Source organism: Gossypium arboreum, chromosome 8 (genome assembly GCF_025698485.1).
Source record: "Gossypium arboreum isolate Shixiya-1 chromosome 8, ASM2569848v2, whole genome shotgun sequence".
Lineage (NCBI taxonomy): Eukaryota > Viridiplantae > Streptophyta > Magnoliopsida > Malvales > Malvaceae > Gossypium > Gossypium arboreum.
In genome coordinates, this window is record NC_069077.1 from 14,455,229 (window position 1) to 14,477,535 (window position 22,307).

The following is a 22,307-nucleotide window of genomic DNA, read 5'->3' on the forward strand; positions in this document are numbered from 1 at the left end:
TGTGTCTATGTGTTCCGACCCTTGACTATGCTTTAGTGAGGGTAGTAAGACTCTGATCTAGGCTTCATCTTATGTGTTATTTGTGACTGTTGTGCGAGATATCTGATTCTGAACCTGGTTAGCTGAGTGTGTGCATGCCTGTTTCTGTCTGACTATTTATTGATGTGTTCATTGTTTCTGTGAGGTTGTAGGCATACGTGCACTAGCATAAAGTAATTTTTGGGTTGGTTGTGAAGAGAAGGAATATTGATTCTGATATGATCTGGCAGTTTAATTGCAACTTATCAGTACAGCGGTTTATCGTACTGTACCACACGTACGTCAGCTTTGCTGCGTACTATTATTTGATCTGGTAGTTTAAACTACAACTTGCTTGTACAGCGGTTTACTACAATGCACTGTACTGCATATAAGCCAGCCTTGCTGCGTATTATTATTTGAGTAGCTTAATCCACATACATAGTGTGTAGGGTGGGATGGGCCTTTCGAGATCCTAAGCGGTGTATTTGGTTAGATGAGCTTAAACAGCTCTTTTGGGGTGTGATCGGGGGACGGAGAGGTGTTTTGGCTAGATGTGCAGGTTTTTAATACTTAACTGCATTCATATGCATCTGGATGTAAGCTACTTGTCTGTAATCTGTCTGTTCATCATAACATTTATGACTGATTCTGCGCGCATTGAGGTGTTAGCGTAGTGACATTTTAGATTGTGATGATAAGTATTATTGTATCGACCCATTGATGGGTTTATCTGTTGAGTATTCTATGTGTGATTTGGTGTGCTTTGACTGTTGTGTATTTTTGGGATGTTGGTTCTGAGTTTGCTTTTTGTTTCTGTGTATCTTTGTAAGTACTTTTCATTATCGAACTACTATTTAGTTTCTGATCAGTAATTTCGTTGTTAGATACGTTTTGAACTCATACTAAGCTCGTGTAACTCACCCTTTAGTGTTTCCCCTTGTAGGTACATTTTCGAACTCTAATGCTGGACTTGATATGCGGAGTTCTCGGACAGTCACGGTTAAAAATAGGTTTTAGTAGTATTTTAATAATTTTTGAGCTTATAATTAAACACCTTGAATTGTAAGTACTGTTTTGAAAATTGTGGTACGGAATTTTGTGTTTTACGCATGTAAGTGTCATTGGGACTATATTTTCTTTTGAAATATTATGATTTTATAATTGAGAATTTTTCATAACTTAAATACAACAATGTTTTTCGGTTTGTTAAACTAAAATTTTTCTACTATCACTTCGATAATCAATGTGATCTCTAAAATTCGGCCAAAATTTCTAGGCCGATTTTGGTGCATTACAAAGTACGAGCCAAACCTAGTTTTAAGTAAAAATTAACTATGATAATTTGAATATTTAACTTTCTTTGAAAAAGAGATAATTTAAAATATATTTTTAAAAATAAAATCAATTTAACATTCTTAACATTAAGTGATTATCTACCTATTTCTTTCGTTCAATACTTTATCTCTTCCTAAAATATTTTCTTCTCTCAAAATTTTGTTTAAGTGAAAATTTAAAATGATTAACATTCACATCTAAAATATTAAATATTAAATATTAAAATTTTTATTTTCAAATTTTCAATAGTAAGAAAAAATTAAAATGTTATCAAATAATTTTTATTTTTAAACATATTTCATAAATACAAATTACAATCACTTATTCCTTGGATTAAATATTTATGAAAAGGATTAATTTTAGTAGAAAAATTCTCATTATTGTTAGTATTTTTTTTTCCTTTTCTTAGATAACTATTTTTTAGTCTTTTTTAGATAATTAGTTGGTTTACTTTATATAGTTTTTACAAGTCAATGAAGAATGAATCACCCTCTCCCTCACCAAACCAAACCCTTAAAATTAGAAAACATGAATATCCCTCATATCTCAATTCTTCCCTATATAATCTAGGCATTTTTATGAGATTCGATAACCTAAGATAGTGCAGTATTGAACAAATAAAATAAACGAGGAAATGGCAAACATTCCTATAATCGCCCTGCTCTTTGTTGCATTTTGTGTTTCAACCTTCTTGAACTTTGCCAATGCCTTCGGAATGCCATTTATTGTCGTAGGTCATGTTTATTGTGACACTTGTCGTGTTGAATTTGAACCACGCTCAGTCAAGGCATTGGTGGTATATAATCAAATTACTATTTCCTTTTTCAACAATGTTATTCTCTTTTTTGTTTATGAAAAAAGAATTGATATATGCGTGCTATTTATAATTGGCAAGAGCTGTAGTGAAATTGGAATGCAGGAACCGTATCAACAAATCCTATACCTATCGGAGCAAACACATAGTCACTGATAAGAAGGGAAACTATGAAATCGAAGTGCCAGGCGATTATAAGGAATCAGATTGCGACGTCATCCTGGTCAGGAGTTCCAGGCAGGATTGCAATGATCCCACTGGAAGGTGGAGGAAAACCAAGATGGTCCTCACCATATCGGGTGGCGTCAAAGGCAATGTGCGTGCTGCCAAGAGTCTTGGGTTCAAGAAAAGGACACCTCTTCCTGGTTGTAATAAAGTTCTTAAAGGAATGAGGTTGTTTTGAGCTTAAGGATGAAGTTGGAGACCAAAACCTTTGAGAATTGATGGAAAAATGTATTACATAATATATTTAATTTAAATGAGAAATTATATCTATATTTAATCTCCTACCTTATTTTTATTTGTAGAAAATTAGTAATTGACCATGTGTTTATAGATGTGAAAACTACAAATTTAAAACATATTATTTAAGTTATAGTCATTAAATTAAAATTTATTAAAAGTTAAAATGTTCATAGAAAATAAATTATTTTTTTAGTTTTAGTTGTATAGAAAATAAAAACTAAACAAATTACAACTTCAATAATTTTACTCATTTTTCATAATCTGGTTCTATCATATACTTTGAATGAAAAAGAAATATTTACATAAATTTTATAATTTGATCCATGAAAGTAGTAAAAGATTGGGTCTCTTTTTGAAATATAACTTCATTCATAAATAGGGGATTAGATTACAATAGATTTCTCAATTCAGGGGCATAAATTATAAGAGCCTTTCATTATGCTCTTTACCTAGTTTGCAACATGATTTCTAATTTGAAGAAAAAGTCTAAAACATATAGATTCTATATTAAAAGTGCACGACAAGATGTCATCAATAATCATGTAAACAAACTAGGTCATATCGAGCTTCCTATGAATTAAGCTAATGGCTTTTGAGCAATCCAACTCGAGGATCACATTTTGCCACGCATTGCAGTTGATGAGGTCAAAACCTAACTTAGGGCCCCTTGGATTGACGGTGTGTTTATCTGCAGTTAGTGTAAAAATAACGGTAACGGTGAGATTAGATACTATAGTGATACTGTAGCGTAAGAGAAAAAAAAAGCTAAACGCATTACACTAGAGATAAACGCCCATCCAAAGGGGCTCTTAATCGTAAATGTTTCAATCACAAATGTGTTAGGTGAACTTGTTTGTATGTTGATTTGATTAAGATGTCACCATTACTATTTTTAGCAATCGCCGTCAAACCAGAAGACTTAGATTTGTCAATAAAAGAGGTAATCAGGGGTGGATTAGGGGGCTAGTAGGGACACCAACCTCTTCCAAATTTTGAAAAAATTCAAAATAATCCTTTGTGCTTTCTTAAATTTTTATTTTAATCTTATAATTAATTTTTAAAATGTAATAATTTATGTCTAGCCCCGCAGAGTTCTCAATAGTTTTTTAGTTTTGTTTTCTTTTATAGAATTCTTAATTTTTATAATAACTTTGGTAACATTTTTAGTTTAATTTGGTAAACTAATACAAAATAGTATCTAAATATGATTATAGTATAAAATAATGTTAATAATTACAATAACTAAATATAAAGTAGTATTTAAACTTAAATAACGCAATATTTAATAGAAATTAAACATTTAACTTATTTTTTTTCTAAACGTTAATTTTTGTGGCCAATACTGACCTAAGTTTAAAAATAGCCTATTCAAAGTATGAGCCAAACCTAGTTTGAATATGTCAACTTTATAGAAATATCTTGGTCCCTTACAAACATTTCTAGCTTCGCCCCTAGAGGCATCACAAATTCATAATTTATCTTTATTGTGTTGGAAGAAGGGGTTCCAATTTGAAACTAATTCCGTGCTTGTTTTCAATATTCCCTTCAAAGGAATTCTCTTGGTTTTGATGAATTTTGCGAAGTCTCAAGTGTTGCATTTCACATACGAATGGGGTTGTCGATTGAACCACAAAAGACCCAGTTGTTCCTAGATTTTCAAATTTTCCAATTGAAAAATACGGCTTTGGAACTTCATTCTTATAAACCGAATCTATAAGGATAAAATTGGAAGATTTATGGGCTTGGTATGATAATATATTAAAGATCGGTAAAGTAATTTAATCAAGAGAATAGTTAATTAAAGCTCAGGGGCTAAATTGTAAAAGTTTAATTGCTATTGAATTTTAATTTAGAAAATGCTTGGCAACCTAGTTAGCAATTATCCAAAGGACCAAAAGGTTATTTAACAATGATTTTATATTGAGTTAGTGTTGGTTTGGATGGGTTGTGCAATGCGATGCAATGTAATGCGTTTAGCCTAGTTTTTTTCTCACGCTACAATATCGGTACGGTATCTAATTTCATCGCCATTGTTGTTTTTACACGAACCGCAGGTAAACACACTACCCATCAATGGACTTTAATGATCATCCACTTACCTTTAATTAAATAAGATTAATCATTAAGTAAATATGATTAATAAATAATAAACTAAATTAATTAAAGTAAAGACACATTAATTAAGTGTATAAAAATCAAATATTAGTGGGAAAAGATGAAAGGAACATCTTTCTCTCAAAGTTTTTTGTCCATGGTTGAAAAGAAGAACTGGCTTTTCTCTTTTTCAAATTGATCCAAATTACCAAAGTAATTAAGCACTTTTCTTTAAGATTTTTATAGATTTTGAATCATAGGAGCCTGATTTAGCTAATTCATATGTTAATTTCTTTAATTATTAGATACTTAGCAAGTTGCCCCTTAAAGTGAAATTGATGAATTTAAGCTTGAATTTGAAGAGATTGTTAGTTAGTAAGCTTGGATTATGATAATGATTAAGTTAGAAATAAAGTTAAGTTTGTTAGAAGATTTTATTACATTAGGGACTAAATTGAAAGCTGTCATGAAGTTATGCTATAGATAAAAAGCATAGGTCCTTAATGAAATGATGTGAAATCGGATTTTGATCTGATGTTAAATATAAAAAATTATTAGTATTTGTATGTAGGGACTAAAATGAATAAAATGCAAAGTATGCTTGATTATGTGTTTTCATGTGAATGAGTGGAAACCAATGTTGTTTTTATAATTAAATTATCAAACGTAGTTAAAAACGACGCTGGACTGTCTCGAGAGAAAAGAAAGGCGAGAGTTGTAGACGAGTAATGAAATACAATCTGTATTTTTATGATTTAAGTTCAATAGACATATATACATGATATGTTACAAATTGGTTTATTTGAGGTAAACATTCTACCTATCTCATGATTCAGTTTCTGTATAATGATATGGATGTTGAGAATTGATTTGAAATGAGTATTGTGTGAAACTATGATATGTGATCATGAACATGTATAAGTTGATTCATTGGTTACCCTATTAACTGCCTCGAGCAGAGTCAGGTATAGTTGGCATGTTATAAAATTAGTGTACGAGATTATACTTCGGTTTATACCGATGAGGCGTGGAGCGTAATTCATACTTCAGATGTTTGATAAGGTGCGGAGCACACTTTACTTAGGTTATTCCAATAAGGTGTGGAGCACAATTTATACTTCAGACATTCCAATGAGGCACTAGGTGTTAGATATATTGATGTGATGGTTGGATGATTCATGTATCCATCTTGAGTCCTTACTTGATTAATAAGGGTCATAAAAATTAAATATGAATTTGGGATGTTAAAATAACCAAGCAATGAGGGCCATTCGCAAAATCTCACTGAAATTCAGAACCTCGATATTAAATCTCATCCACCATTTAAAAAATGAAATAAATCCCATTAGAGATGGGTTATACTAAAAGTTGAAGCTCTCCAAGTCGCTTAAGCAATTGGACAAAAGAAAACGATGTGTTCTAAGATTTAGATTCACATACCACCCACATTACGAGCGACCCTTCCCTTTTTGATGTGTTTGAACCAAATTTTTGTTAGAGGCTGGCGAATTATAACATGCTCTCCATATGAAAGATTTGATTTTTTTTTTTTGGGGGGGGGGAGTGTTGAGCTTCCACACTGTATCCCAATTTGGTTGATACCTAAATTGTTTTTTTTTTATTACCTATTTGATATTTAAACTTGTATTTTGTTATCTAAGTTGGTACCTTCACACTAATATCGTTAGTTTGTGCTGACATGACATTGATGGCCAATCCAATGATAATATATGTCAGCCTATCAATATGAAACGTGAAAAATATAAATTAAAAAAAATTATAATATAAATGAATAAAAAATATTTTTTTTTCAAATCAAGAATGAACTGGACTAAGCATTGTCCAACTACATCTGAATCTAGACATTCATTCATTGTATTCATTCTAGGTGCATTTTAGTAAGTTTATATGTTCTTAATTTTTATTATAAAATATTAGGTTATTATTATTTTGAAATTAAAATTATATAAATTTTTAATATATAAATTAATAAAAAGTATATTTTTTAAATCAAATAATGGACCTAGACAAATGATTGTCCAAATTCAAATGCATCTAGACAATCGGTGTTCATATTCAATATAGATGTGATTTTAATACTTTCATATATTTTTATAAATTTATATTTATATATTTCTATATATTTATAAATTTTAAATTTATATATATTATATTGCAACTTTTTATACATTTTTCAAAATATTAAATGCTTTTATTATTTTTATAAATTTATATTTTTATAATTTTTAAAATAATAATAACCTAAAACTTATATTTTGTATAAATTAAAAATATATAAACTTACTAAAATATCAATCTAATTCGGACAATCATTTATCCACGTTTATTCTTGATGTGAAAAAATATTTTTTAAAATTAATTTATATATTTTTAAAGTTTTTTTTAAAAAAATTAACTTATGTTTGTCATGTGTCATATTAAGAAATTGTCACATGTCACCATCAAATTAACCATCAATGTCACGTCAACAAAAACTAACGGAGTTAGTATAAAGGTACAAAAGTGGGAGGATTTTAGCAAAAATATAGGCTTAAAAAATAAGTTTGAACAAAAAAAAACACTTTAAACGGGCTGCGCTTGGGGTTATTTTTTAGCTCGAGCGTGGCCCGGCCCGAATTTGCAAAAAAAAATTATTGTTGCTTTTTTGTTTTTACAATTTTTTATTGTTTTGCTATCATTTCACTATTATATTGTTACTATTTTGTTATTATTGTTTGAATATTATATAACTCCTATTTTATTATTCATTTTGCTACTATATTAGAATTATTTGGTTGTTGAGTTGTACTTATCTCAATGTTAGTTATGAATATTTTTTATTTTCTTTCTATTTATTAGAAAACATTTATTTTAATATTTTAGTGTATTTGATGTATTATATTTTTAAATTTATTTTTATATAAAAATTAATATAAAAATTTTAATATGAACAAATCGGATTTAATTTTTAACATTTTTATTTAAGTCGAACTTAAATAAAATTTTAAATCTATTTTCAGGTTAAGTCAAGCACAAACCTAAAAAATGAGTTTTTATTAGGTTGGACTCCAACCTGATTCCTATGGAGAACTCTAAATCTGAGTGACGAAAGAAGGCCCAAAATTACAATAACCCTTTTATATACAAGTTTTATTTAAATTCTTAATATCTCTCCATATAAAATATATATCATCTTAAATTTTCCTTTAAAATTTCCCGAGCGACTCTCATCTTTCTCCTTTCTTTTGATCCCTCTCCTCCACCACCACCAGTCCCTGACCCGAGCCCTCTCTTGCCTTCAAGTTTCGTACAGACGATATCGGGAAATTGTATAAGGTAATTTTTCAAAACCCTAAATTTAACCTTCAAGGTTTCTACTTGAGTCACCAGATTTTGAGTTATGCCTTGGTTTAGCGGAAATAGCACAGACCGTTATCGCTGGCGCCGCTATTGAGGTGAAATTTGTTCACACCGCTGTTTGAAACCCTTTCACCCCCCGTTCTTTCAATCGTATTAGTAACCCGAAAATTAAAAAAAAAAGTTATATAGAAAAGATAGGGTTATGCGAACAAAGGTTCTGCCCTAATTCCAAAAGGAATATAGTTTTTTTCTTTTAATTTGGGGAATCTCTGCTTTTACCTAAACCTCCTTTTAGCTCCTTGTATAGAAGCTAAAGAACTAATAAATAAGTCGTGATTGGTAAGTTATTAGTAAGAGGTTTGATTTCTTGGCATGATGAAATTAGTAGAAAAATTTATATGGTAGTAATTTTGTGATGGGCATCAATGACAGGTAGAACAATGCCGAAGGTGAAGACAAACCGTGTAAAATATCCGGAAGGTTGGGAATTGATTGAGCCTACCCTCCGTGAACTACAAGCAAAGATGAGAGAAGGTGGGTTCTTCTGCATCAAACTTAAACATTCAATACTTTACTTTATTTATTTAGTATTATCTTTGTCATTGTCATAATATGGTGAAGTAATTAACTAATTATCAACTCTTTGGACAGCTGAGAATGATCCTCACGATGGTAAGCGAAAATGTGAGACCTTGTGGCCTATTTTCAAAATTGCACATCAGAAGAGCCGCTACATTTTTGACCTATACCATCGGAGGAAGGAAATATCAAAGGAATTGTATGAGTTCTGCTTGGATCAAGGCTATGCTGACCGCAACCTTATTGCTAAATGGAAGAAGGTTAGCATGCTCCTTGCACATCTTATTTCACTTGCATTTGAGTATTCCTCCAATCTGATTTTTACTTATATGAGACTTGCATGTTTGAAACATTTGTTAGTTATATAGATTAATGTTGGATGGTATAGTATATTGTTAATGTGGCTACGGACATTAGGCAAACCATTTAATTGTATCTCATGGTGTTTGATTATTTACTCCTTTTGTATTAAGGGCTGTTTTTTCAATTCAAAATTTGAGAATTTGTCAACTTTTTGTCTGGTTACATAGGTTGACATACATTCATATCGCAGACACCACACCTCACACTTCAATATTCTCTTTTTCCTTCTCTCTCTTGCACTCCATCTTTCTGGAATTTCAATTCAATCTTGTAGTAGTATATGTTTATGGTTTCTTGTTTTATTTATGGCAGCCGGGTTACGAACGTTTGTGCTGTTTGAGATGTATGCAGCCACGGGATCACAACTTTGCTACAACTTGTGTCTGCCGAGTGCCCAAGCATTTAAGGGAGGAAAAGGTTATTGAATGTGTCCATTGTGGATGCAAGGGCTGTGCAAGCGGAGATTAGATTCACCTTGTTCTTTTTCCCTAGTTTTCTAAGTCAATGAGAGAAGTTTAAACTGTACTTGCTGCCACACTGCTCATTAATTTCTGTAATTTTATTTGCACTGCTGTAGTTTCTGAATCTGAATCCTTGCGAAAATGCTATGTCTTGGAGATCCTGTGTCACAACTTTGCTGAAAGAGCTATCTGATTTAATTGTTATCATATTGTATTACTTTGGTGACAGTGATTCATGTTTAAAACTCGAGTGTGTTAGAAATACCTGTATTTCTTCTCCAGGTTTTGCTGTACATGATGGTATATAAGTGTGCCTTTGAATGTTAGAGCAAGGGGGCCATGAGTGTGGCACATTGCAGGCGTGTGTAATGAGACAAGTCCTGGTCTTTGTGGGTTGATTGCTGGCTGGGTTAGTAGCCCTTCACAAACAAGGATAGGAAGGTTTGTTGATGGCTAAATAACCCACTATCTGATCATTTTGGCAAAAACCATTTGCTAATGAAATCATTACAGAAATTTTCTTTGCTTTTTTGGTATGGTGACATTTTTGGGTTTTCTGTGGTGTCCCAAGGTCCCTCAAAATTGATATAAATGAGCAAAGCTCATGTTACGGTTAACATTAGACATTGGGTTATGACATACTGTATTTGCTACAAGCTTTAAAGTCCTTGTTAATGGAAAGCTTATTGCTCATTTCAACCCGAAAGTCACAGGCAAGGTTACCTGTTGTCTCCCATCTTATTGTTTATGTCAAAACATTCTCTCAATGTTCTTCCAGAACGAGTGAAAAGGCATCAAATTGACAAAAAAGTATAGCCATTGATCATCTGATGCTCCAGATGACAGTTTTGTCTTTCTAAATATAAATAGATTAGTGTGCCGTATACATGGTCAAAATTCATTCCGAGGGAGCTCCAAATCAATTAAGGAAAAAGTTCTAGTTCATCGAGAGAAGTTGTCACCCTAAATTGAAGCTTATGTTTCAGAGAATTTTTCAAGTTAAAATCTCACAAAAACCAAGTGCCTACCTCAGAGTGGATTTGTGTCCTTCAATGGAAAATTAAACACTCAACAGGGGGAAGGCTTACCCTCATTAAAGCAGTTTTTAATTTTCGAATCTTCCACTTCTTTTGCCTAAAGGTCCCCAAGGAGATTTGTGAACTTATTCATAAGATTTACAATTTTTTTTTGGAATCATATTCTGGAAGAATAGCTTGCTTTAAAGGGAGGAATAAGCCTGTGCCTGTGCACCAAAGGATGAAGGTGTTCTTGATCTAAGGAAATTTGAATGTTTTAATCAGGTCTTACTTCCAATACAAGCATGGAGATTGATTAAACAGGGGAGTTGGCTCATCTCGGATACTCAAGGAAAGAAACGGTGTCATAAAGTGGACTCCTAGCCAACAAAGAATGAATCAGGAGATTCATAGATTCGGCAAAGCATTCTCCATGGAAAAGACCTATGCTATAAAGGTTAAGAACGACATATTTCGAATCGCCTAAATCGTTGATGGACATTAGAGTTCATGGCTTTAAATTTTGGGGATTTATTTAAAGTTTTTAACAAATTTTAGGAGATATAAAAAATTTATTGAGAATTTTTCATATTTTTGGGAAATCTAATTGAAATTTTTTAAAGAAAATGTTTAATAAAAATGTCGAATTTTAAGGGATTAATGTCCATGGCTATTATTATTATTTTATATATTTCTTAAATTAACTTTAAACTCTCCTAAATTTTAGACTAATTAAACTAAAAGATATTACGAATTTAAGTGTATTCAAACTCAACTTTTTAAATAACTATAACAGCAATAATACAAATTGAATTAGGAATTAGACAATAAAACCTGTTTATTAACATCAACGAAGAAAACATTCTTTTCAGCACCATTTAACAGTCACTATATTCCACTTAGAAGGACATTGCTTCATGGCCCCCCTTCTCCAAGCACATAAAAGACACTATGGTGTGGAAGTTTAATAGCTCTCCTCAACAGGATTCTAATTATTCTTCTCACCAAAGAATGAGCAATCAGTCGTGGAGGAACCTATGGACCCTTATTATTCCTTTCAGCCTTGAATTCTTGCTAGCCAAAATCAATACACTCTGCCTTTCAACAAAAGCAAATGTTGCAAGACATTCCGACCCCCAACTGCACCTTTTGCAATAGTGCAAACGAAACATATAGGAGGCATCAGTTCTGGGAATGCCAATATATGGTTTGGAATTGATGTGGGACTAGGCACGGATTATCTTCACAACACAAATCTTCTCGAATGGTTAGCATTGTGGATAGTGACAAAGGATAAAAATCACTACATTCTTTTTCCTGGCTATAGAAAGTGACCACCATCTTATGAGGCATTAGGATTTAGAGGAACCGAGGCTGCTTTAAGTCTTGAGAAACCAAACCCTATGACTGCCTTGAACTAACAAGTGACAGCAACATCAATAGGTTGACAAAAGGGAAAAGGCTTATGTTTAGAAAAATTATTTATTACATTATTAATGAAAACTTTTAATTTAATTGGTAGAGTTGTAGGGTGAGAAAATTAAGGTTAAAAAGAAGAAGCTATATGTCAACATTTTAACACTATTTATAAAATTAAAATTTTATCTTGCACTATATCAACTATTAAAATAGACAAAATTTCAATTTTACAATATAAATACAAGGAATAGGAAAGACTTTTTATCAGTAGATGCAAATTCTAACACAATATATAGAATAACATTATATTTGGTTGATGCTATAGTTTAACTTATATTAAAATTTATTATTATTCTCTGTATTTTATGAAAGTTGTAGATTTAATATTTGTACTTTAATTTAATTAATTTTAGTCATTGTACTTTCCAAATTTTAAATTTTAAATTTTCATAAAATGATAAATATTAAATTCATTATGTTAAGTTTTGTTATTTCGAAAATTTGATGTGACAAACATATTATCATATGTGCTGTTTATGAGTTTGTTTGATAGGGTGGAGAAGGTGGTAAGGATATGTGGTTCACCCTGTTGATACAAGGTGGAGAGTAGTTAGGTAAGGTACTCGAAGATGGTGAAGAAGGAAAAAAAGAAATGGGTGAAAAAGTAGGAGTTGGTGATTAGATAGAGAGAGAGAGAGTCCCCACTATCTAGTTATATTGGGCTTTATATACCCCTAGTCCTATATTCATAAGTGCCACGTGGTGAGCTATTATTGTCAAGTTTGAGTCAAGTGGCAAAGTGGTTTGATGGTATAGGCCTCGGTAAAGTGTTGCTATGATTTGCTTTGTGTCACCTCAAATGAGACATTCTGCCAAGAGCCTAGTATGACGATTATTGAGTGGAGCTTGCTTAATTGTTTACCTGAGGAGTCTTTCTCGAGGTATTTGTCCAGGGGATTCTTCTGAGGAGTTGTCTGTACCGTTTGTGAGCTTATTGCTTGGTCTGAACGGTAATAGTATAACAATTTTCTCCTAATCGAGAGGGAGGTTATACACTAGCCTTCTTCGAAACGTGATCAAGTTCTTTATTATAGGTAGGGGTGTGGTGTTCGAGGATAAGGGCTCTGCGATTTGTACAAAACACTTAGAATTTGGAACGACAAACCTTTGTGCGTAAAACACATGTTGGGCTAGCATTTCACCAAGCCTCACACATTCACATACACGCATTAATGGTTGTGTGTTATAGCGCATTGTTGGCAAACTATGCTAATAATTTCCTAACGTTTAGATTTCAAAAATGTTAGGTGTACTACCATTATTAGTGATTGGAGACCGTGCCTACAGGCTATTAGAAGCTTCCTCTAGCCCAAAGGGTGTATATATCTCTAAGCTTTGGGGTTTTTTTTTCACTAAAGTTAGGAAAAAAATTTAGAGCTTCTTTACTTTCTTCTACTCTTTTCTTGTTTATTGTAGTTTGTGACGATGTTTGTTTTAGTGTTTGGTAAGTTAGATCACTTTACTTTGGTTTTTATATTTTCTTTTTTGCTTTCTTGGGTTGAAAATGGCAAAGGGATGAAAAGGGAGTAGTTTGGTGTGATGAGTATCGAAAGACTGACAACGAGGATGGCAAAAAGGGTAGTATGCATGAGTGGGTCCTTTGAGTACACCACTAAAATGAACCAGATACAGCATTTTGTAGTATCAAGGGTTGTAATTAAACAACTATGAGGTCAAGTTCAATATTTCTCGTGGTAAGCACGAGTTGAGAACCATTAGTGGGTCAAAGCAAGGTGAAAGGAAAGTAGGGTTCTATCTACCATTATACATTTAGAGGTTGTCTTCCACTTACCCTCATATGATTTCATCTACGAAGTGTTGAATTAGTATAAGGTGGCTCCAGACAACTTGTCGGAGCTTCGTGGTATATCTTGATAGGATTCTTGATTTTGTGTCATTAAAGGGATGAGAACCCCTACTTAGGTGTTTTTCAGAATCTATTTAGCTTGACATCCTTGAACCAAAATTTACACCTCGAGATGTTGTGTTTCACCAAACATCAAAGAAGGGAGATTGAGAACTTGATGTTAGGCAAATGTAGCAATCTCGGTTTAGATTGGACAAAGTACACCCTGGTAGAGCATAATTTTTTAGAGGATTTTACTTTTCCTACCACCTAAACATTGCCTCTAAACGGTCTAAGACTGTTCAAACCCAAGTTGAAAGATCCCTTCAGTACAAAATAGTTTAACAATCTTCAAAAGGAAAGCTTATTAAATATAATGAGGGTGATCACTATTCAAAATGTATGGAAACACTGCTTGAGGGGTATTAGCTTGAACGATTTTAAGGAAAGTGACTTCCTAGGGAGTTACAAAATTGGGCTTAGGGGATTTTGCTACATATAGAGGCTTGGCCATATTGTGGAAAAAATGAAGTGGCTTGGATCTTTCTAGGTTACTCTTGAGCCTTGGCAGTACATAATGACATATGGGCATTGCCTTAATCATAGGTAGAGCACCAAGAAACAGAGTGAATACTTGTACTCTAAGGTTGGAGTGGAAGAGGAGGGATGATGCTGCAATGGGTGAAAAAGTTGAGGGGGTTGGTGATACTAAAGACACCTCGAGGTGTGAGGTTAGAAGAGTAGAAAATCATTCTTGAGAGGTGGTAAACCTTGATGGGAATTTAGAAGGGAGTCGGGAGCAGTTGAAGCATTTTTTGCTAGTGACTTTGAGGATACTAACACCTACATTCCTATTAGTGCATAAGATTTAGAGGATGCTTTTAAATTTAGAAAAAAAGTTGTTGAATGTGAGGTTATGAAATGCAATGAGGCTTTCATTATAAAGTTCTCTCCGGATAAGGAGGAAGGTTCTTTGGACATACCTTTAGACATAGTTGTAAATGTACTGGCCTTTTAAAGGCATGTCAACAAGACGTAAGAGTGGTTTTATAAGTTCACAAGGGATCACCCTATGAATCTTGTACCTTGTAACATTGTTTTGCCCTTTATGAGTTTTTTTTTCGTTTTGTTTTGTTTTTATAAAAACTCACTACTTTGCTTTTGTGTGTATAGGTACAATGGTTATCACATCTAAGAATGATGAAGCTGAAGTGGAGCAGGAACTACTCAAAAGCATGAATGCTAGGACGTGCCAAAAAATGTCCTAGATTGCTCAAGAAGAGGGCTTGAAAAAGAAACAAATTTGATAAAAGATGATGAGTGTTCATTCTCGAAGTAGCATCAACATAAGGGTCTTCCTCCTCATTCTATTTCTAATGCAGGGGAGACTGTTGTTGTCTCTACTCTATTTGTTTTAGTTCCACCTGCCACTCCTTTTAATGCTTATATTAGGAGTGATTCAACTGAGGTCATGTTTGGCACAGCTTCTAGAATTGTTGTAGTGACTGAGACTTTTCCTCTACACCACCTCAACCCATTTTGTGCAGTATGTTTGCCTCTATTTCCAGTCTAGGTTTGTGGTCATTCTTTGTTGTAAGCTTTCTTATATTCCATTATTTTATTTATATGTGCATCTTCTTTCGAGCCTTCTTATCGAGTGAGCACCGCTGTTTGCAATGCTTGTAAGATTCACCATCTCAGCTTTATGGTGTTAGGGACGAACATATCACAGGTGTACGAGGCCCAGTGCTTGATGGGCTAAGAATTGCAGAACCTGCAGTTTGAAAAAAAAAGTTACAAATTACTTGTAACAGTCCGGTTTCGACCCTAGTCAAAATAGTGGTTTTGGGACCACAAATCTGAGTCTGAAAAATATTTTAAAATTATTTTCTGTGTCTGTGAAATATGAATTTATACCTGCGAAATTTCTGTGATTTAATTTGTCTGTTTCTGTGTTTAATTACGAGAAAGGACTTAATCGCGTAAAATGCAAAAGTTGCATGCTAATTGTTAAAGTGCTTATTTGACTTGGCTTTATAAATGAGAGGTACTTATGATGCAATTGGACCATTGTAATAATGCATGGACAATTATGAACATTAGTTGGTAAAAATTCAATGATATATGCCATAGGCAAAATGGTAAAAGATGGATATAATGTTTATTATAATAAAACAAAGCATGCAAATGGCTATTTTCACTTTTTTCTTGCCGAAATTCAAAGAGAAAGAAAAGAAATATAAGCATTTAGGGTTCGGCTAGATTAAAGCTCAATTAAGGTATGTGTTTTCGTCCGTTTTTGATAATTTTTACGTTTCTGTGATCGTTACTTCGTGTTCTTCAAAGCCCATGTCTGAATTTCTGTTTCTGTTAAAGATTTCATGAAATGCCATTGTTGATATCATGAGTTTTGTGATGTTTTTGGATGAATTATGAAGGCTTGTTAGATGGGTTATGTGTTTTGTTCTTGAATTTTTGATGAAATGAACTATTTGGGCTAATTTATGAAAATGAGGTTTTGAAGGACTAATTTGTGAATTAAACATGTCGTATGGGCTTATATGGAAGCCATGTATATTTGGCCAAGTTATAGTCTTGGTGAATTTGGCATATTGGTGATTTTGTGAAAAATGGACTAAATTGTCAAAGTGTGAAAATGTAAGGGCTAAAATGTAAAGTGCACTAAATATGTGTATATGGATTAAATTGAGTGAAATGAATGATTAAATGGTTGAATATATATTGTATTATATCAAGAACAAAAATCAGACTTAGATCGAGGGAAGTCCAAGGTAGTCGAATAGTCGACTCATTTTCGTCTGAAATCCGTACGAGGTAAGTCAAACTACACTTATGTGTTAAGTTGATTAAATTTTGTGTTTATAAACTGTTATCTGCATTGGACGGCCTTGAGAGCCTGATAAAAGAATGTTGGTATTGATCTGAATTATCGTGTAAGACCGTGTCTGGGACACAGGTATCAATTTGAAATTTATGTGTAAGACCATGTCTGGAGCATCGGCATCGTATCTGTTTTCGTATAAGACCCTATTTGGGACAGAGGCATCGATACTGAATTACATGTAAGACCACGTCTGGGACATCGGCATTGTACTTGTCTGTGAATATCTATTCTGTTTCTGGATTGTCCGATGATAAAGTATGAGATATGAAATATATAATTCATACAGGTACGTTTGTATCGTACTAGATTTCTGAATAGAAAAGACTATGTTTCTATGAAGTAAGGAAATATTCTATGAGACGGTTGTGAAATCTGGCCATTTACTATTATTTTTATGCTATAATAGTTAGGAATTTGTATTTGACTTACTAAGCTCTTCATAGCTTACTCTGTGTGATTTCTGTCTATTTTACAGTTATCGTAGCTACTGAAGGCTCGGGATAGTCGAGGATTGTCACCACACTATCAAGCTCTTTTTGGTACTTTGAAAGTGTATATATTGCTAAGTATGGCATGTATAGGCTAGAATGTCTATGTATTAAGTTTTGAATTGTATATATGTTATGCCATGTCAATTGGCTAGCAAATGTTAAGTTTTGTGCATAGTTTTGATGCATGTTTTGAAATGTGCTATGTTCTAATGTGTTTTGGTCATATTTGAGCATTGAATTGGTTGGAAATTTTGGTATACTTGTTACATATTAATGTTTGTAGGATTGGAACCATATGGGGTGGCAAATTGGCTTAAACCAAGCCTGCATTGTGCCACACGGCCAGGGAACACGAGCGTGCCTTGTGGCCGTGTGAGAAAGTCAGTAGCTAGCTAAATTTTACACGGTCATGGCACACGTCCGTGTCTGTTGGCCGTGTTAAAAAGTCAGTATAGGACCTATTTTTGGCACAGTTGGACCATATAGGTGTGTCTTATGCCCGTGTGAGTCACATGGCCTAGTCATACGGGCGTGTGACTTGGTCAGTTTTGAAAATATTGTTTAAGTTCTGAAATTTCTGAATGGGTTCGGTTTAGTTCCGACCTTCCCTAAATGTATATTTTATGTCTCGTAGACCATCTTAATGGATGAATTGTGGATGAATATTTATGTATTGATATTATATGATATCTGCGAATCTGTGTTTCTCTGAAATGCTCTGTCTGTCCGGTGACTCCCTTTTCCTATTCCGACGATAGTTACAGGATAAGGGTGTTACACTACTCTTTAAAGGGTCGAAGGTATGGCCTCCAAAATAATGAGTGAATTGTTTGCCTCCACGTTGGTGGAGTTACTAGAGGAGTCTAAGAGATTTCTCAAGGCTCTAAAAGTCGAGTGGCTGAAACAGAAGAAAGAATTCAAGAGGAGATATTTCAAAGATGTTTCTCAGATTCAAAAGTTGGTGACCTTTCTGAAGGAGAAGGAAGAATGTAACACCCTGATACTTGACTCAATTGTCAGATCCGAGTTACAAGGTGTCACACTCGTTTCTGGATTAACTACAATCATTTAAATTTTATTCTAAGAATATTAAAACAATTGAACACAAGTATCAATGTGTATAAATCAATATTGAATCATTTTTGGGTCTCAATTGAGGTTATGAAAGCTCTTTTACCAACCCGAGGTCGGACTAGGACCAAATCATAAAGTTTTTAAAGTTTTGAGTTGACGTCGCGACTTAGTGGGGTTTGCTCATCGTGGCGCAACATGCTGTCTTGGCTCGCCACAACGTTGAGAGTTTGTCATTGCGATGTAACTCTCTTTCCAGCACTCGTTACAACGTTGAGGAACCTACATTGCGACGTGACCACTGTTCTATACACAGTATGATTTTATACATTGTTCAACTAGCCTATAATGCAAATATGTATACCCTTAAGGCTTCAATTGGTCATTTACCTTAATTTCAACCTGTTAAGCAACATATACCAAAACATAAATACCACTTTCTGTGGCACCTTAAACTCAACCCAATTGTTGGATCCGAATATAAAATGCCACATATTGTTGCTGAAGCAACTTACTTTTCCATCTTACTTTTTTTCGAAATGGAAACATAGTGGTAAAATTATTTTATAAAAATTTTGACAGTATTTTTGCTTATTTTACGTAAAACCCCTGCAAAATTTAGATTTCACAATATATCCACATTCAAATCTTCTCCCAAATCAATTCTCAACACTTCGATTTCTCAAAACATACCAATAAACTAGATTTCTAGGCTTTATTATTTCATCAAAACATTAGTTATAAAGTACTAGCAAATAAAACATAACAAAAATATTTAAATTCAGTTTGCAACATAGTATTATATATATACAAGGCTAGGTACATGCCATTTATATCAACTATAAAGTAAACTTTTCACCAACATTGTTTGAGTTGATCTTTGATTCTTCGGATGCTGCAGGGGTGACCTACCGAATCTAAAATCATAATACTCAAATCCAAATCATAAAACTCAATCATCTAAAATCATAATACTCATATCCTAATCATAACCATGAATTTGCTAATTTAATCATTTGAAAAACATAGTCTTCATCTCGAAACAAAATTTTATAAATATTAACTAAATCATTTGAACTCATCCAAAACTCATAAAATAAAATAAATATAACTAGTCATAGTAAACTAAATATTCTAAAGCATTATGTAATGAAAATAAGATATTAGCACAAACCGAAATTTCAATTGTTTTACTCATTTTCTTTGCCTTTCTCCTTCAAGATACTCATTTCGTTTTTAGCTATAATAGGAGCAATTCAATATGAAACAATGTCATTTATTCATTATAATACTAAAAATAATAATAACAAACTTAAATATGCATGGTTAATCAAGTTGACAACTTAAATTTCCTAGTCCGAAATTCGCATACGTTTAGACTCGATTTTTAGTTTTCAATTCCATCTTCACCAGAATACTCATTGCTTTACAAGCTATCATTTAGCACCAATATTACATAAAGTAGCCAAGGTTCTCTACTTCCCCTTCACCATGGCCAAGTGTGTAACACCCCTAACCCATACCCGTCGCCAGAATAGGGTTACGAGGCATTACTGATCAAATCACAACATACAACATACGTTTTTCATCCAAGAATCCATTAATACATAAACATCAATCTAACATATTCACATTGTCCCTCATAAGGCTCTACGAGACCTTAAAACATGCTTGGAAGAGGTTCGGGACGAAACCGATAACATTTGAAAACTTTGGGAAAACTTATAAAATTCTCATGCATATAGGTATCACATGCCTGTGTGAATAGGCCGTGTACCTCACACAGCCACCAGACACGCTTGTGTCACAAGCCTTGTGGAAACAGGGAATACATACTGACTTGCATCACATGAACGGAGACACACCCGTGTGCCATGACCGTGTAAAATATGGAGGGTATATTAACTTGGGTCACACGGCCGGCCACGCGCCCATGTGCCAGCCCATGTCACACATGGCCAGTAGACACGCCCGTGTGTCTAAGCCGTGTAACTCACTGACTTGTTTAACTAAGTTACAGCAGGCACACAGTTGAGCCATACGCCCATGTGCTCAACCGCGTGGGGCGAAATTAGGCTTGATTTAAGCCATGTTTCTCACCTACTTCAAGCATACCTAAACCACAACATTTCATACAATTTCAATACATTTATAGGAAACCAAAACATGTTATTTCATATAAAAATCATGCCATTTAAAATCCATCCCTTTCACTACTTAAATCATAATCCAAAACATACTAAAACAATATGTCATTACCAACAATTTCACCTATCTTCTCTATGCATTTTTCTCACCATCTTATCATCTATTTTAAACCTAAAATCATACCAATTAATCATTACAATATCCCTGACAAACATGCCAAAACACAAGGTCATTTATATAAATCATGTTTCACTTACCAAACTCATATAATAAGCCAACCCAAATAACCAAATACACACCAACATTTACATCATTTATGAGCCAAATCTCATGACTAATATCACATCTCAAAATACATCATCATATCACTAGCCTATACATGCCATATACCATAATTACAAAGCACCAAAAATACCAACAAGTTGATCGATAGTGTGATGGTGTTTCTGATGATCCCCTAGTCCGAACTAGTTTCGATTATCTATAAAACAGGAAAAGAACACACAAAGTACGCTTTAATAGCTTAGTAAGTCATATACAAATAAAATTACCACATGAATCAACATCATTTCCATCAAATAGGCAAACTATGAATAAGCGCATATAAGTTCACAAACCTTTCCCAATGTATACATATTCAATATCACATGTGAATTCATCAAATACTTCCCTTTTCAATACTTGTATGAATCTTATATGTACCTGAGTCACTTAACTCATTCACACATTCTTTCTCGACTTGACCTTGCCCATTGAACCTTTTGGAATTGTTAAGGATACTCAGAAATTACATATAGCTCGTACAATGTCATATCCCAGATATGGTCTTACATGTTATCACATATCGATGCCGATAGCCCAGCTATAGACTTACACGAAATCAAATAAGGATGCCAATGTCCCAGACATGGTCTTGCACGTAATCACATAATGATGGCAATGTCCCAGACATGTTTTTACACATAAACACATCTCGTTGATCTTAATGTCATGACATTTGTATCATATACAATTCCTAAGGTTTGTACGAGACTTTCAGATATTGTAACCCTACCGATTCTTGCTTGTATTTGATCATTCAACATTCGTAGTAGTTCAATAAAAATTAAACATATATAATTCAATTTAAATACATTTATTTGCATATGAACTTACATTGTATTTGGAATAAACGGACTGGATCGACTATTCAATAACCTTTGATTTTCCCCGATCTAAATCCAATTTCTTTCGTTCTTGATCTATATACATTCAAAATTAACTCATTTATTCATCAAATCATTCAATTCAATCCACAAACACATAATTGGGCATTTTTACGTTTAGCCCTTAAAGTTCTATATTTTTACAATTAGTCCATATTTCACAAATACACAAAATTCATGAAATTTCATTAAATCCAAGCCTATCCAAATTTCATATAGGTCCCTAATAGCCCAAAATTTCATTTATTTCACATTTCAACCACGCATTTTCAACATTTCTTAATTTAGCCCCTAATTTACATTTTCATCAAAAATCACTTTACAAAACATGAAAATCTATCACCAAGCTTTCATAAACCATCATCAAACCTCAAAGAACACATGGATTCAATAATGGAAACTCTCAAAATCTTTAACAGCTTCAAAATTAAAGGTACGGGCTAGCTAGATTGAGCTGCAACGATTACAAAAACATAGAAATCATAAAAAACTGAGCTAGAACAATACCTTAATCAAGCTAGCAAGGTGATGAACCCTAAAAAGCTTCAACTCTTTCTTTATTCTCTAAAATTCAGTTGCCAAAGATGAATGAAAATGAAATTTTGGCTTTGTTTTAATTAAATTATAACTTAATTAACCATTTTACTATTATAA

The 22,307-nt window shown here is 33.1% G+C and overlaps 2 protein-coding genes across 4 annotated transcripts; both read left to right on the top strand.

Moving 5' to 3' along the window:
- Window positions 1-1,905: 1,905 nt before the first annotated feature.
- LOC128296351 (pollen allergen Sal k 5.0101-like) lies at window positions 1,906-2,665 on the top strand. Of its 3 annotated transcripts, none has more exons than XR_008286934.1 (2): window positions 1,906-2,152; window positions 2,252-2,339. XR_008286934.1 is itself a non-coding variant. In XM_053031521.1 (2 exons), the coding sequence occupies exons 1-2, from the start codon at window positions 2,094-2,096 to the stop codon at window positions 2,571-2,573; spliced, it is 357 nt and encodes a 118-aa protein (XP_052887481.1). In that variant the 5' UTR covers window positions 1,917-2,093; the 3' UTR covers window positions 2,574-2,665. The 3 variants fall into 3 exon arrangements, 1 of the variants encoding a protein (XP_052887481.1); XR_008286935.1 differs by having other exon boundaries at window positions 2,260-2,339; XM_053031521.1 differs by having other exon boundaries at window positions 1,917-2,152; window positions 2,276-2,665.
- A 5,097-nt stretch (window positions 2,666-7,762) lies between these two features.
- On the top strand, window positions 7,763-9,756 carry LOC108467909 (protein BUD31 homolog 2). Its single transcript, XM_017768728.2, has 4 exons — window positions 7,763-8,065; window positions 8,522-8,623; window positions 8,741-8,928; window positions 9,344-9,756. Exons 2-4 carry the CDS (start codon window positions 8,530-8,532, stop codon window positions 9,497-9,499), a joined length of 438 nt encoding a protein of 145 aa, XP_017624217.1. The 5' UTR covers window positions 7,763-8,065; window positions 8,522-8,529; the 3' UTR covers window positions 9,500-9,756.
- The last annotated feature ends 12,551 nt before the right edge of the window (window positions 9,757-22,307 follow it).